The sequence below is a fragment of the Furipterus horrens genome, unplaced genomic scaffold (assembly GCF_987537825.1).
Source record: "Furipterus horrens unplaced genomic scaffold, mFurHor1.1.pri manual_scaffold_4, whole genome shotgun sequence".
In the NCBI taxonomy this organism is placed as follows: Eukaryota; Metazoa; Chordata; class Mammalia; order Chiroptera; family Furipteridae; genus Furipterus; species Furipterus horrens.
This window is the reverse complement of record NW_028327174.1, coordinates 204,237,408-204,252,419: the sequence shown is the minus strand read 5'-3', so window position 1 is coordinate 204,252,419 and position 15,012 is coordinate 204,237,408. Positions and strand designations below refer to the sequence as shown.

General features: G+C 62.6%; 2 protein-coding genes across 3 annotated transcripts; both read left to right on the top strand.

Annotated features, from left to right (window-relative positions):
- The first annotated feature begins 5,559 nt into the window (after positions 1 to 5,559).
- LCN15 (lipocalin 15) lies at positions 5,560 to 9,368 on the top strand. 2 transcript variants are annotated; one of them, XM_090276043.1, is made up of 7 exons: positions 5,562 to 5,694; positions 6,064 to 6,203; positions 6,291 to 6,361; positions 6,544 to 6,654; positions 7,219 to 7,320; positions 7,611 to 7,676; positions 9,227 to 9,368. In XM_090276043.1, the coding sequence occupies exons 1-6, from the start codon at positions 5,593 to 5,595 to the stop codon at positions 7,664 to 7,666; spliced, it is 582 nt and encodes a 193-aa protein (XP_090132169.1). In that variant the 5' UTR covers positions 5,562 to 5,592; the 3' UTR covers positions 7,667 to 7,676; positions 9,227 to 9,368. The 2 variants fall into 2 exon arrangements, with proteins under 2 accessions (XP_090132170.1, XP_090132169.1); XM_090276044.1 differs by lacking the exon at positions 7,219 to 7,320 and having other exon boundaries at positions 5,560 to 5,694.
- A 2,292-nt stretch (positions 9,369 to 11,660) lies between these two features.
- On the top strand, positions 11,661 to 14,764 carry LCN8 (lipocalin 8). Its single transcript, XM_090275292.1, has 6 exons — positions 11,661 to 11,744; positions 12,713 to 12,843; positions 13,261 to 13,331; positions 14,163 to 14,267; positions 14,354 to 14,443; positions 14,538 to 14,764. Exons 1-6 carry the CDS (start codon positions 11,661 to 11,663, stop codon positions 14,762 to 14,764), a joined length of 708 nt encoding a protein of 235 aa, XP_090131418.1.
- The last annotated feature ends 248 nt before the right edge of the window (positions 14,765 to 15,012 follow it).

Here is a 15,012-nt window from a genome sequence, read left to right as displayed (position 1 = left end):
CCCCCAAATCAGTTTGGCCCTGAGGTGGGGCTGGTGGCAGGTGGGCGTGCGTCCTCCCTGCAGGGCCTTCTTGGGCCCAGAGTCCTGCTCTCCTGTTCTGAGCCCACCCGACAGGGGTCCCAGGACTTGGGACTTCAGGGCGAGGAATGTACTCTGTGGTCCAGGAATGTCTTTACCTGGCGAAGCTGCGGCCCGGGGTGCCTTTCTTCCCTGAGAGACACAGGGCTCCAGCTTGGCCCCTGGAGCTGGACTCTGCGCTGCCTGCTTCCCAGCACACAGCTTCCTGTCTGGGCTGGGAGCCCCCAACACTGATGCACAGAGTGAGCCTTGGAGGGCGGGGCTGGGCGGGTGTAGACCTCTCCCAAGGTCTCAGCTCTGGGTGCCTTAGGAAACTCTGCGGGGACGTGCTGCTGGGGTCCCCACCACATGGATGAGATGGGGTCCAGAGGCTACCTCTCTTCTCTGTCCTACAGGCTCCCTTGGAGTCCGCTGACTGTGGGGGCGGGGGGCTCCTTGCTCTCCTGGATGTTTCTTCCTGTGCGGGCCCTGTGTGGGGGTCTGGGTGCCGGGCAGCAAGAGGAGCCCCTCCACCTTGCAGACTGTGTGTGTGGGTACCTGTGTGCGTGCTGTGAGTTGTGCAAGTGTGTGGGGGTGTGTTGGGTGGTGGGAGGGACCCGCAAGCACCTCGCCATTAGGAGATTACTGGGAGGGTATTGGGCTCCTAGATGAGCAGGAGAACTGTCATCTGTCCCTTGGTCCTTGTTGACCCAAGGACAAACTGAAGCTTTGTTTTCTCGCTCCTGTGCTGGGAGGTCCATAGTCTGTCCCGCCCCATCCCTACCTCCGCCCTTTCCCTGGCGCCCTGGATTTGTAGCCAGGTGTGAAGAGCAGGACCCATAAAACAGTGTTGGTCTGGTCAAGGTCAGATAAAGTATATAAAACAAAATGGCGTCACTCATGTCAACCAAGATGGCTGCCAGCCAGCAGTGACACTCTGGTTCAAGAAGGAAACTACCTAAGTCGTGCCTGGCAGGGTGGAGTGTTCAAAATATCTTCACATATGACCTGAACAGACATGTCTGTAGATGTGGAGTACCCCAGGATAAGCCCACCAAGAGGTTCCCCGCTCTCCATCAGGGGTCCCCAGGGGCTTATCAAGAGACCCAGAGGGGTGGAGTGAACCACCCTCAAGGTATAACTGAGGCAGGCTCCAGACCATGGCTGAGACGGCCAAGCCGCACATGCCAGAGGGCTGCTCCACACCACGCTGACCTCCCTTGGCATCGGCCGCTGACGGCTTTGCTCCATGCTGGCTCCTGCGCCTGCAGACTGGGACTCTGGGACTTGGGTTCATTACCCCTCATGGATTGCTCTGTGTGTGTGTGTGTTACATTCTCTTACGTTGTCAGAGTGTGAGTAGGACAATAACGCACGCTGATGGTCTACCTTGCGTGAGCCCGCGTCCCGCCAAAGCGGGGCGAATAGCAGTTACCGAGTGTGACCGCTGTCTGCTCCTCGGCGCCGGGCGGCTCAGCAGGCAGTGAGATGAACAGTCGGCCAGCTGACTTATAGGCAAGACTGTAGTGGGACACATATGTTTGTGACACCGGGGACTTACAGTCCTTCAGGCTGCCCTGCCCTCAATCCCAGGGGAGGCACCAGGGGAAGATCTTATATACACATGTAGCTTGATTATACGCTTTGAAAAATTAAGGTATAACTTACATACAGTGGAATCCGATTTTTTTGGTGCACACTCTGTACGTTTAGATGCAAACAGTTATGTGACCACCAAAGCCCGTCACCTGTAAAGTCTCCGAACATCCCTCGTCATCAGCCACTCTCCCACCTGGTCCTGGCCACCACGGAGCAGCTTTCTGTCCCTATAGGTTTGCCTCTTCTAGAACATTCTAGAAAAGGCGTCCAGATCGGTGGCCTTCCGTGCTGGCTTCCCTCACTCACAGGTGTGAACCTGTGACTTGTTCCTTCTGTGTCTGAGCAGCGCCCATCGCCTGGGGCCACAGCTCTGCCAGCCACTCCCAGGGACACGCAGTGGTTCCCACTCATGTGTGGGTGTTGTGTATGTTTTATTTCTCTGGGGTAAACACCCAGGCGTGTGATTGTCGAATCTGATGGTAAATGAGTGCCGAGCGTTAGTGTTACAGAGCCCACGGGCTGTTCAGTTATGAGGGGCCCGGCGGCCCGCCGCCAGAAGCATAACTCTCAACTGCAGAGTTTGGTGAAAAGAGAAAGGATTGTTTATTTAAAGATGATGCGGATTTAGAACTGTGGAGTTCCCCGCTTCCTTGCAGAGAAGGCATGGATCTCCCCTCTACGTCTCTGCAAGGCCGAGGGGTTCTCCCATTCTCCTTGGGAACCGCCCGATTCTCCTCTGCCAGCCGCATGGAACTTTCCTCTTTTCTTCCCCCTCCTTTTCTTCCCCTCCTCTCCCCCCCTTTCTTCCTCCCCAAACGTCTGCCACGCTCTCAAATCCCTGACTGTGGCCTGTGACGCAGCAGGTGTGGTAATTGGTTCTGACCTTTCACAGGACCTTCCACAGGCCTTGCTTATTCACTGCGCATTATTCCGTGGGGCTGTGGAAGCACCGAACATTTACATAATTAAGACCCTAGCGACCAGCCATAGACATGCAAAGGCATCCTGAAAGCTGTTTCCCTTCCCCCATCCTCCAACCACAGGCTCTGGGGTGTTCTGGGGGACCCCGCTCTGTAACAGTTGGAACCTGCCAAGTGGTTTCCAGGGTGCTACCCCGTCTTCTCCCCTGTAGGGGACCGTTCTGGGTGGTTTTGAGCACTGTAGCCCCAACCACGAGCCAGGCTCCTGAGCCGTGTCAGGCTCGACCAGAACACCAGGAAGGTCCGCGGCAGCCGTGACTCGAAGGCCACTCAGGAGGTTCCCGTGGGAACCGGATCTGAAGAATGCATATCATGCTTCGGAGCTTGCTCTGCCCCCCTTATCTCTCAGTAACTGTGCACAGCGAGCAGCTAAAAACGTGTGAGGCCTCGCGCCTGATGTCAGGGTGGCGTCAGGATGTGGAATAGGCCCTGACACGGACGCGTCACTGTCTTCGTCACAGGGGCATCTGTAACCAGTAACTGTCAACTGTACCCCAGCCTCTGAAGCCTATAGATGATTCATGGGTCGTGACCTCGTGTCTCCCGAATCCCTCCTCAATAAAAGGGACGAGGGGAACGCGTTCCACGCTCTTCTCCACTAGAGAGGTCTGCCGCCTCGCCTCCTCCCAGACAAGTGACAGCGTCCGGGTAGATTTGTTCTCTCTCATCCGTGATCCTGAAGCCTCTGCTGGGCAGGGAGTTCGCACCGAACCAGGGCATTGGGGGCAGACAGCCTCAGTGGCGACCCCATTTACTCAAAACCAGGCCACTGGCCTGGCCTGTGAGGCTCAGCTGCCTGGACTGTTGTCCTGTAACCAAAAGGGTGTGGATTGGATTTAGGGTCAGGGCACACACCGGGGTTAGGGTTCGATTCCCAGTTCAGGCGCGTATGGGAGTCAACCTATCAATGTTTCTCTCTCTGTCCTTGTCATAGAAACAGGGGAGTCCAAAAATCCCCGGAGTTTGCAGCTGGGGGATGGGGAGGAGGAAGCAGCTTTCAGAATGCCTCCACACGCCTGAGGCCGGTGGCTGGTGTCTTTCATTACGCAAAATTGCTTGGATGCTTCCAAGGCCTCAGGTGGATGGGAGGAGTCTTGAACCAGGGGACGGTATGGAAAGCACACAGAGCCTCCGTGGGGTTCTGTGAATTGTCAGAACTGTTGGCAACACCCCCTGCGTCAGAGGACGCAGTCAGGGATATATAGGCAGCTGCGAACACTTTAGGGGGGCAGCGCGCTCTGGGGCTGTCTCCCTCCCTGGTGGGTGTTCGCAGGGGTGCTCTGGAGAAGGAGAGGAGATCCACGCGGTTTACGGAAAGGAGACAGTTTGCAGGGAGGCCGAGAATCCCAGCGGTTCTGCATTGAGAGCTGAAGGGCACCGCAGCACAGAAAGGACCTCCCCAATCAGATTGAATGATTGGCAGCCGCTGGTAAAGCTGAACTGTGTTTGGGAAGGAGGGAAACGGTGTTTCTGACCTTCCTAAGACTGGCCAGGTTTGGTAGAGGGGAGGCGAGGATATGTGTAACTGTTAACTAAACAATTTTCTTTTCACTCAACTGACGTATCAAGAGTTGTAATTCTGGCGGCGGGCAATCGGACCCCTAACTAAAGAGCCCGTGGGTTTGTTTTCAGTTGGAGCAGCCCAGGGGTTCTGTAACATCCCTTCCTCTCTAAAAGCAATGAAAAACTGTCCTCGAGTGAGGATTTAAAAAAGTAAGAGGAAAACATGCTGCCACTCCAAGAGGCAGTGTGGGCATTTCTCGGGCGGCCTTCACGTGCGTCCCTCTCCCCGGGACGGAAAGTGCTGAGCATTTTTTCATGTTTATTTTCCAACCGAATGTCTTCTTCAGTGTAATGTCTTTTAAAGTTATTTCCCCCTGTTGTTGATTGGGTGGTTTGTTTTTATTATTCTTTGTAGATTTTGGGTCCAAGTCCTTTATCAGATGTGTGTTTTGTAAATATTTTTGTGGGAAGACTTTGCCTGCCTTCTCTTTGGTGACTCTGGGACCTGGCTGAGAGCTGGTGCCTCCTGAAACCCCGAGGAGGCGGCCAGCAGAAGCCTGGGCTCAGCCCCTCCCTCAGGCTGGGGACGAGGGTCTTCCTCCCCCCCCCCCCGTACCCACTTCCACTTCAGAGCACTGGACCTTCTGATCGCCCCACCCCGGGACCCCCATCCCTCACTAGAGGCACCTGAGTGGAGTGCCCGAGGCCTCGTGCTGCTCCTGGCATGGTGCCCCTGGGCACTCCGTCAGCACGGGCACAAGGCGTCACCTGCAGAGGCAGCTCAAGCCCCCCCCAGCCGCCGGCGCCTCCCTGGCGACACCCCCCAGAATGCTTACGCAACGGTGATAAGGTGCTTTTTAGACCCTAATCCACCCAAGTGACGGCTCAGCCCCACCCCCACCCCCCGACCTGCTCGCTGAAGGCCCAGCTAGTGGCTGTGTGGGGGCCCTGGGGTCTGGAGTGAGGGGCGCCCAGGCCTCTGATGTCACCTCTGCCATAGCTGCCCTGGCACAGGCTCTGCCCCAGACGAGGTCCGGAGGCCTGGCCATTGTTGCCTCTGCTGCTGCGTGGGGAAGGGGGGCAGGGAGGACGGTGGGGGACCCAGGCCCAGAGTGGGGGCCTGCTGGCCAGAGTGAAGCTGAGCCTGAGAGCTTCCCAGAAGCACCCCGAGGGCCCAGGGCCCAGAGCCCCAGCCAGGCAGGTCAGGGGGCAAATCCTCAGCTCGGGGGAGTCAGGTGAGGGCCCAGCTTTCTGGAACACTCCAGGAAATGACCCCTGGAGCTGGCAGGGACACTCGAGTCATTGTGTCAAACAATGGACAAAGCAGGATGGAGTTTCCGGAGCCCAGGTGCCTTCCGCTGCCCAACCTGCTGGTCTGGTGAGCCCAGCGCTGGCTGCGCTATAAAGCCGGCCTGCTGGGGCTCAGACACACTGCCAGGGGCCAAAGACAGCCATGCGGACGACGTCCGTCCTGCGGGGCCGGGCCCTGGCGCTGCTCTGGGCGTCTGCGGCGGCTGCTGAGGTCCTGGTGCAGCCAGATTTCGATGCCCAGAAGGTGCAGGAGGCCTCTGCGCTGTGCTTGGTGGGGCTGGGCGCTGAGTCCCTGCTGGAAGCCACGGCGTCCCCACCCGCTGGGGCTCGGGCTTGCCGCCCCCCTCGGCTTGTTCGCCATGTGACCCTGAAACCACCCCGTGGGGGGGGGGGATGATTATTGACCCACTTCACGGCGGGGTACTGAGGCTCACAGCGGGGATGTGAGCTCCCCAGGCAAGCTCAGAGTAGGGCTCTCGCCCACCCCGGCCTCAGACCCAGGAGGCAGATGCTCTGGGGACCTGGCTGGGCGGCCTCAGGCCAGTCCTGGCTCTGGGTCGTCGGCCTTGTGCTCCTGGGTCCCTGAGCCTGTGGGTCACGAGCTGCCCCACAGTTCTCAGGCCTCTGGTACGTGGTCTGCATGGTGTCCGACTGCAAGGTCTTCCTGGGCAAGAAGGACCACCTGCTGATGTCCACCAGGGCCGTCACGGCCAGGGCGGAGGGCGACCTCAGCGTGCACATGGAGTTCCCCTGGTGAGCCCGGGGCAGGGGCAGCTGCTGGGGCGGGGGGGTGGGGGGGGGCTGGGCCGCTTCGGAGAGCGAGTGGGCTCCTCCCCGCAGGGCTGAGGGCTGCAACCAGACGGACGCCGAGTTCCTGAAGGTGGGATCCGAGGGGCACTTCAGAGTCCCAGGTAGGTCCTGCGCACCCCCTTCAGGGGCACGTGATGCCGACTCTCCGTGGGGTGAAATGGGACTGTTTCCGCCTAGGCCCCCTCCTCCGCCGCCATCTCCGGTCCCTGCCCCGCTGGAAGCAGAGGCCGGCGCGGGGGGCGGGGGCCGGGGCGCGGGCGCCTGCAGCTCTCCTCCTCCGCAGCTTTGGGCTTCCTGGACGTGCGCGTCGTGGACACGGACTACAGCTCCTTTGCCGTCGTCTGCATCTACAAGGAGCTAGAGGGGGTGCTCAGCACCACGGTGCAGCTCTACAGTGAGCCCCCCGGTCCCGCCGCTTCAGGACCTGCCCCAGACCCTCCTTCCCCCTCCCGGTCTCACTCGCACTCCCCAGCCCGGCCCCCGCAAGGATCAGGTGGCGGTCGGCGGTGGGGGGGCCTCCGAGGGCTGGACACTCAGGACCCCTCTGACCACCTGAGGCTGGGGGCCCATCTTCTCCGGCTGCCTGAGACCCTGAGTCGGGGCTGAGAGCGAACTGGGCAGAGCCGTGCTCCCTAAGGTGGAGGGGCTGGGGTGGGGACCGGAGAGGGGCCTCGGGAGCTGCAAGAAAAGATGCCCCTGGCGCGGAGGGGCCCCGGGAGAACAGCTGGTCCCCAACCTCCTGGACACCCTCGTGTGAGTTAGGAAAGGGCGCCCCTCGGGCCGATTCCAGTCCGCACCGGTGCCTCCGCCAGGCAGGCGCCTTGTGCACCCCCTGGCCGACCTGGGGCGGCAGACCTGCGGTAAGCCGTCGAGGAAGTGAGGCAGGGAGCCACCCGTCGGTCCTCGGCCCTCGCCTCTGTGAGCCACGGGGTTCACAGGGGGCCCTGCTCTGCCCCAGGCCGCACCCAGGAAGCGAGCCCCCAGGCCCTGAAGGCCTTCCAGGACTTCTACCCGACCGTGGGGCTCCCGGATGACATGATGGTCATGCTGCCCAAGTCAGGTAGCCCCGCGAAGCCCAGCCCCCAGCCCCCCTTCCGATTTCCGGAGAGTGCAGGTCAGGCTAGGCTGGCAGCGACTGCAGAGCGACTGCAGGAACTCCTGCCCACAGTCCCCTTCTTCCCCCGACACACACGTCGAGGGAGAGTTTTGGGGAGCCCAGGAGGGAGAGCTTTTTGGCCCACCCTCTCGGGGTGGCTGTACCGGGCATCACGACACCCAGCTCTTGGGGTTGCAGGAAACGGTGGGCAGTTTCCGCCAGCTTAGCCTCTCAAGGACTGTTCCTTCCCACAGATGCGTGCTCCTCAAGGGGCAAGGAGACACCTGACACCTCTGGAGACTCACCTTGACCCTTCCCAGGTGGGGACAGGGTACCTCCTTCTTCCTGTCCTGCAGGGTCTGTGTCCGCTGCCCCCCCTCACCAGGCCCCCTGCTCTCTCACCAAAGATTCCCCTCCCCACCACATCTACTCTGCATTGTTAGGCCTGGTTTGTGTGCTTCAGGTCTCAGCTTACACATCACCTCTTCCAGGAAGCCTCCCCTGATTGCCTAGGTCTGCCATAACAATTACAAGCTGAGTAGCATAAAACAGACATTTGCCCTCTCGGTTCTGGAGGCCGCAGGTGCAGAATCAAGGTGTGGGCAGGGCTGGTTCCCACTGGGGCTCCAGGGGAGCACCCCTTCCACCCAGCTCCTGCTGGTGCCGCAGTCCTGGTGTCCCTTGGCTGGCAGGCACGTCACCTCCATTGCTGCGTCTGTTGTCACAGGGCCATCTTCGCTCTGTGTGTCTGGGTCCAAATTTCCCTCTTCTTACAAGGACGGCCGTCCCTGGGTGTGGGGTCCCCCTCAACCCAGCGTGATCTCGTTTTGAGATCCCTAACAAATTGCACCTGAACGACGCTACTTCCAAACAAGCTGACGGTGAGAGTTCCAGGTGGACTTGAATGTTGGGAGGACCCTAACCAACCCAGTATGCTGTGTCCCTATTTGCCCGAGCTCACCCCTGGGCACGGGGCCTTGTCTTGGGAGGGCCTGGGTCCCCATCCTCTCCCTGAGGTGGAGCCACCACTTTCTCGTTCACTACCGTCACAGGGCTAGGTCCCCAGAGTCCTCGGGACACGGAGGCAGGTGGGCTCTTGGGGACACCTTCCCCCAAAGTAGACACCAGGGAACCATCAGGCCCTTTACCCAAATGCATTGCGAAGAATTTGGGAACCAGTAAGTAATGGATACGACGTGACGGTCACCAGCCTCAGGAGGCGACCCTTGGACCTCTCCAGCAGCCATGGTGGGGGTTCCATGTCATCCCGCAGTGGGTGTCCCCCGCGTCCCTTGTGCCGTCTGCCCTCCCTGGCTGTCCTGGCTGCTGACCCAGGGGCACTGGGGAGCGTGGGGCTGCTTTAACTGTCCATGGGGCTCACGGACGCTGCCCTCACACCTGTGCTTGTTCCAGAACCGTGGCTGGGTGGGAGGAGACGGGTTAGGGAATCGAGCCAAATCACACTGTTCCAGAAGGTTCTACTGTAGAGAGTGTGAGCCCTGACTTCCTGCCCCAGATTATCTTAAAAAGAAAAGACAGCGTTTGGGGTCAGGTGCCTCTTGTGGACCGCCCGCCTCCGTGGCTGGCCTGTGGGCTTCCTCTGTGCTTCACTGGCCCTTCTGGGGTCTCCTGCCCCGCCAGGCCCGCGCTCCCCGCCAGCCAGCCAGCCAGCCAGGCACCTGGCGCTGTGGGTCAAGAGCCCTGGGGCCTCCGGGGGAGCAGCGGGGCGCGTGTGTCCACGTGTGCAGGGGTCTGGGTGGGAGCGCAGCATCCACGGCCTTGCTGCTGTGTGCGGGGGGCAGCGGGCACCTGAGGTGGGCTGCCGAGTGAGTGGCTGGGTGCAGTGACCTTGCCTCTCCTGTCTGTGCAGGGTGAGCCGGAGCAGCTGGCCTCGTCACCCCAAGTTGCCCAGACGCTCGGCCCTCCCTCTTCTCAGGCCTTGCCCAGCCCGCTTCCCCATCCCCAGCGGGACCTCTTCCTGGGTCTCCCATTTCACTCAATAAACAGATTCGACAGGCTCCAGGCTCCTCGCCTCTTTGGAGGGGCCCTCAGGGAGAGCACAGGGGGCCCCATCTGGACCCTGAGCTTCTGGGGAAACTGAGACAGGAGGTGGGTGCAAAGGGGTTCTGGTTGCTGGGCCCCTCCTGGCTGTGGGCCAGGATGCTCCAGCCTAGCTTGGCGCCTGTGGGCTTAACCCCTAGGCTACCCCCCAGACAGAACCTAGCACCCACCGGCTTGACCGCCATGGGCTCACAGCACCTGTGGGAGACCGAGGCACCCTGTGGAGGTCACCCCCTCCCCCTGCCGGGGCTGTGCTGCTGCACGAGACCCCCGGCGTCAGAAGCTGGAGGCTGCGACCTGGTGTGGGGGCCTCCGGAGTCTCCTTCCCACTGCTGGCGTGACCTGGCCCCGGACACATGTGTAAAACGCTCTGTGAGGCCTGGACGGGGGTCACGGTGGCAGCTGGCCCATGCCGAGTCCTCACCCCAGCCTGGCCCACGGGGGGGCCTGTGGTGTCCCTTCTTCCACAGATTGGGACACTGAGGCACACAGAGGTCAGTGACTTGCCCAGCAAGGGGCCAGGCTCCATGCTGACCCTCGATGAGGTGGGAGGCAAGGGGGCCCTCCCCGGGACCCACAAGGCCCCCATCCTCCTCCCTGATGCGGTGCTGCCGGTGGTCCTGCCCCCAGGAGCTCTGAGCATCCAGGTGATGTGGGGCGCACACACTTCAAAGGGCCAGGCGGGGGGCAGGCAGGAAGGCACGGAGGTCCTGCCTCACTGATCACGGCGCTTGCAGCCCCCGCAGCGCTGGAGCCAGAAGCCATCGGCCCTGTGGACACCTGTCCTCATCCTGCCCCTGGTCATCCAGAGACCGCGGGTGGCCCCCACACTTCCTGTCTCCCTTCTGCTGCCTGGCCAAGCCATGCCAGGGGTCCTGGCCTAGCAGCCTCCTCAGCCCCGGGCCCCCACGGTGCCAGCTCTTCAGGTGGTCCCCCTCGGTCTCCAGTGTGCCAGTCAGCTCTGGCCACCCTGTCCTAGTTTGAGCACCTGAACCCAACCTGACAGCCTTTGTTGGAGGGCAGTGCCACACCCAGATCCAAGGTGGCCAGTTCCCAGGTGAGCGGGACCTCGCTTAGTCTGAGCCATTCCAGGTGGGCTTCCCCGACCTGAAGGCGAGAAGTCTGCCTCCCCACTCCGCTCCACTCCCCACCCCAAGGACCAGGGGTATGGATCTGGGCAGGAGCTGCTTTGGACACCCTCAGACGCCCTTTGCCCCTCTGCTTCATCATCATGACAGATGGGGAAACTGAGGCAGGGCAGCTGGACTCCGTGGCAGGGCAGGGCTGCCCTCACCCTGGCATGTTTATCGTCTGGTCCTGTGTCTGGGACAGAAGGTGGCAGGGACGGCGGCCTGGGGCACAGGTGGGCAAGGGGACGACTCTGATGTGCACAGCCTGGTCCCGATCCTGGCTGGGTACTCGCTGGCCCTGGAGCGGAGCAGGGTGTGGCATTTCTGGGGTGGCCCCCCGGGCTGGGGTCCACCCTTGCTGTGCACTGTGGGGCCTGATGCTCCACACAGCGTGGCACGGGGCGTGGGGGTGGGGGAGGACAGACATGGGCCCAGGAAGGAGAAAAACGGCTGGTAGGTCCCCAGCACCTGCCGAGGTCCATCGGGCCGGCTTGACCCCAACTGCCTCTCCCACGGGCCTTCCCCGGCCAGACCTCAGAGGTGCTCCCTCTGCAGGAAACAACCTCCGTGGAGAACCACCCCCTGCAGAACCCCCCCTGCCGCCCCCGGCAAGAGGAAACCCCTCCCTCATTCCCCCCACCTGGAGGGCAAGACCCCGCTCAGCTCTTAGGTGGCCCCATGCTAGCCCTGGGAGAGTTTGTTCCAAGACTCGTCGGAAAAAGCCTGGAGCCATGTCCGTGGGGAAGTGCCGGGTGCATGAAGGACCTCTGAGCCGTGGCGCCTGGGCTGGTGCACCCACCCGTCCGCCCCATGTGGGTTGGATACGGGGTCCCACGTTGCCCTGGTGGGGGTGGGGCGTCCTCCTGCTCTCAGGCCCCAGGAGGGCCCCTGTGCTCAGTCCCCCGCCGTCCCCACGCTGACCCAGGACAGCCGCACTCCCAGAGCTGTGGGCGTCACAGGGCCTGGACAGTCCTTCTGCAGAGATGGCCAGTTTCTCTGATTGGTCTGTGGCCGAGTTTGCCTGATGACATTCTCAGGTGATTGTGTCACATGCCGTCCCTGGGATATAAGCCCAGCAGCTAGGGACAGAGGCGTCGTGAGTGCTGACTCGCAATGGCGGCCAGGCTGCCGAGCGCCGTCCTGGGGGTTGTCATGGTGCAGGTGGTGGCCGCTGTGCAGAGCCTGGACTTGCCGAAGGTGGCTTCTCTCCCTTGTCTTGGGAGGTCGGGTGAGGTGGGGCCCGAGGGTCTAGCTCCTCCAGTCCCCGGTCTCTCCAAACCCCCGCTGATGCCACGGCAGCTACCTCGGGGGCCCAGGGTCCATGCAGGTCGGCCCTCCAAAGGCAGGGGCTAAGGGTCTGAGTTCAGCCCACCTTCTCTCTCCTTCCCCTGGGCGGCAAGTGCCCAGGGACGGGCAGGGCAGAGCCCTTCCTGAGGCTCTCCGGTGGCGGGCCCATGTCCTCAGCCAGGCTGCTGGTCCTCTGGGGTCTCCAGGGTCGGAGGCCCCGCTCCCTCTGGGAACCAGAGCAGGCCTGTCCCGACGGGGAGGGGTGGCTGGGGTTTGGCTCCCAGCTCTGCGCCTCTGCGCCTGGTTCCTTCTCTGCCGGGCCTGTGTAGGCGGCAGGGCCAGGAGCCCATCGCAGGCTCAAGATGACAGACGCGGGGGACACAGCTCCTATTTTGTTGTCAAAATGATCTTTCCCAAAGGTTCAGATGGAAGCTGTAGGCCCTGGGCGGCTCTCTGGAGTCAGGAGCCCCCTCCCGCAGTGAGATCGGGGGAGCAGAGCCTCTTCCATGGGGGCAGGGCTACTGGCTGCAGAGCGGTGGGTCCCTGGTGGTTTTCACGGTTGACTAGCCCTCTCCTGTCCCTCTCTCCCGGGCTCCTGTGTCCCTCCCCAGGGACAGGCAGCAGCGGAAGCCATTGACCTGGGAGACTGCAGACAGGCCTGGTGGGGAGGCCTCACCCCGCCCGCGTTGCTGTCTGATGCTGGGAGGGGCCCCTCAGAAGAGCGACCGCCTGTGGCTTTGCCACTGAGCCCTTCAGCCGCCTAGTGTCCACTGACCGTTCAGCACCGGCCCGTTCCCCGCCTGGAGGGCTTGGGGGTGGTTCTGCCCCTGTAGCCTGAGGATGGGGATTGGCGGGCCCACTCCGTGTCCTCTCTCCAGATTGCGGGATTCTGGCGGGAAGTTGGTGTGGCCTCCAAACAAAACCTGGCCCTGATGACGCCCAGGCGGCTGGAGGCCCTTGTCTTGACCCTGAGTGAGGGCGAGCTGACCGTGAAGGCTGCGTATAGCAGGCAAGGGGGCGGCTCCCTGGAGCGGGGCAGGAGCTGTGTGGCCACATGCCCGGGGACACCTGTGGCTGCGGGATTTGCACGGTGTTGTCACTTTGGTGGACCAGCCCTCCCTGTGTCCACCGCTCAAGACCTTCACCCCGAACCCCCCAGCACCAGACCCGAGGCTCCTAGAACTATAATACATCCCCCAAATAGGAGCGTAGAGTTTTGATAAAAGCCCGTCAGTTTATAAGAAGAGAAAATGGGCTTCAGCGCAGGTGGCTCTCTGGAGGCGAGGCAGGTGGGGTCCCGCCCTGCACCCCTGCCCTCCCTCCTTCCCTGTTGCACCTTCTGGAGGACACACGCCCTGCCGCCCCTGACGTGCCCGGCAGGAGGATCGCGGCTGCTGTTTCCCTTACGCACTTTGCTGTCTTTCAGCTCAGGAGGTTGTGAGACAGAAAACACAGTGGGCTCAGAAGTGGATGTTTCTGGGAGGTTCGTTTTTCCTGGTAAGAACCGTTGTCCTGTTGCTGTGGTTACAACTCCCTGGCCCTGACCCCAGTGACATTTGGCCTTGCTGTTCCCCGCGCTGTTCCCGATGCTGTTCCCCGTGCTGTTCCCCGCGCTGTTCCCCGCGCTGTTCCCCACGCTGTTCCCGATGCTGTTCCCCACGCTGTTCCCCGCGCTCTTCCCCGCGCTGTTCCCCGCGCTGTTCCCCGCGCTGTTCCCCGCGCTGTTCCCGTGCTGTTCCCGATGCTGTTCCCCACGCTGTTCCCCACGCTGTTCCCCACGCTGTTCCCCGCGCTCTTCCCCGTGCTGTTCCCGATGCTGTTCCCCGCGCTGTTCCCGATGCTGTTCCCCACGCTGTTCCCCGCGCCGTTCCCCGCGCCGTTCCCCGCGCTCTTCCCCGTGCTGTTCCCCGCGCTGTTCCCCGCGCTGTTCCCCACGCTGTTCCCCGCGCTCTTCCCCGCGCTGTTCCCCGCGCTCTTCCCCGTGCTGTTCCCCGCGCTGTTCCCCGCGCTGTTCCCCGCGCTGTTCCCCGCGCTGTTCCCGTGCTGTTCCCCGCGCTGTTCCCCGCGCTGCTCCCCGCGCTGTTCCCCGTGCTGTTCCCCGCGCTGTTCCCCACGCTGTTCCCCACGCTGTCCCCCGCACTCCTCCATGGCTCCTGACTTTCCTCTCCTCTCACCAATGAGTCCATAACCCTTCAAGGGCTCCTTTAAGTCCTCCAACCCCAACCCCTGGCATGACGGGCAGGTCAGCTGGTGGCGGGGGGAGAGGACCAAGCCTGACCCCGAGGAGCGCTGGTCGGCACAGAGTCACCCCTCGGGCTTCCTCTCCAGGCAGCAGGGAAATCCACGTGATTGACACGGACTACGAGCGTTACGCCATCCTCAGGCTCTCCCTCCACTGGCAGGGCAAGGACTTCCACGTGCTCAAGTACTTCAGTAAGCTCACCGGGGGGGCTGCTTTCCTGCGGCCGGACTGCTGGGCGCCCCCGCTCAGCCCCGCTCAGCCCCTACTGCTCCCGCAGCCCGCAGCCTGGAGGACGACTATGAGCCAGGCTTCCGGAAGTTCCGGGCGCTGACAGCAGACACCGGGCTTTACCTGGTGGCCCAGCACGGTGAGCCCCAGGTCCTGGGAGGGGCTCCGTGCTGGGAACGCTGCGGGCAGGGCCGGGCCCTGCCCTGCGGCCCTCACGCTGCCCCGCCCCGCAGGGAGGTGCGCCGAGCTCCTGAAGGAGGTGAGCCTTCGCCCCGTCTGCGCTCAGGCCCCGCTGAGTCCCCAGCCTGATGGGAGTCCAGGCACTTCTAGAACCTGGGCCTCCAGGCTGGTGACCACAGGCTGCCAGGAGGGGACCCTGGAGGCTGGGGCGCAGGGGCAGGCCTGGCTGGGGTGGGGGGAGGCGGGGCCCTGGTCCCACCCCTCCATCGGGCAGCTGTGAGGGGCCGCTGGTGGCTCTGCCCACTCACGTCCCTCCCGGGTGGGGCCCTGTGAGCACCGTCTCAGGTCCCCGTGTCCCACACATGCCAACCATCACCTGTTGACCCCTCTGTCTCAGCATAGCCCGAGAGGTGGGGACTGTCACCCACTTTGCAGGTAGAGACACTGGGCTGTACTTTGCTCAAAGCCACACGGCAGTCGTGACTGTGGCTCTGACCGCTGCCCCCGGGACCTTGGGCGCAGGCAGCC

Excerpts from the sequence above, each read along its gene's own strand:
- LCN8 (XM_090275292.1), top strand. The coding sequence starts at position 11,661 with ATGGCGGCCAGGCTGCCGAGCGCCGTCCTGGGGGTTGTCATGGTGCAG. Across the intron at positions 11,745-12,712 it reads AGAGCCTGGACTTGCCGAAG|ATTGCGGGATTCTGGCGGGA; the intron begins GTGGCTTCTCTC and ends TCCTCTCTCCAG. Across the intron at positions 14,268-14,353 it reads CCACGTGCTCAAGTACTTCA|CCCGCAGCCTGGAGGACGAC; the intron begins GTAAGCTCACCG and ends CTGCTCCCGCAG.
- LCN15 (XM_090276043.1), top strand. The coding sequence starts at position 5,593 with ATGCGGACGACGTCCGTCCTGCGGGGCCGGGCCCTGGCGCTGCTCTGG. Across the intron at positions 6,204-6,290 it reads GTGCACATGGAGTTCCCCTG|GGCTGAGGGCTGCAACCAGA; the intron begins GTGAGCCCGGGG and ends TCCTCCCCGCAG. Across the intron at positions 7,321-7,610 it reads GGTCATGCTGCCCAAGTCAG|ATGCGTGCTCCTCAAGGGGC; the intron begins GTAGCCCCGCGA and ends TCCTTCCCACAG.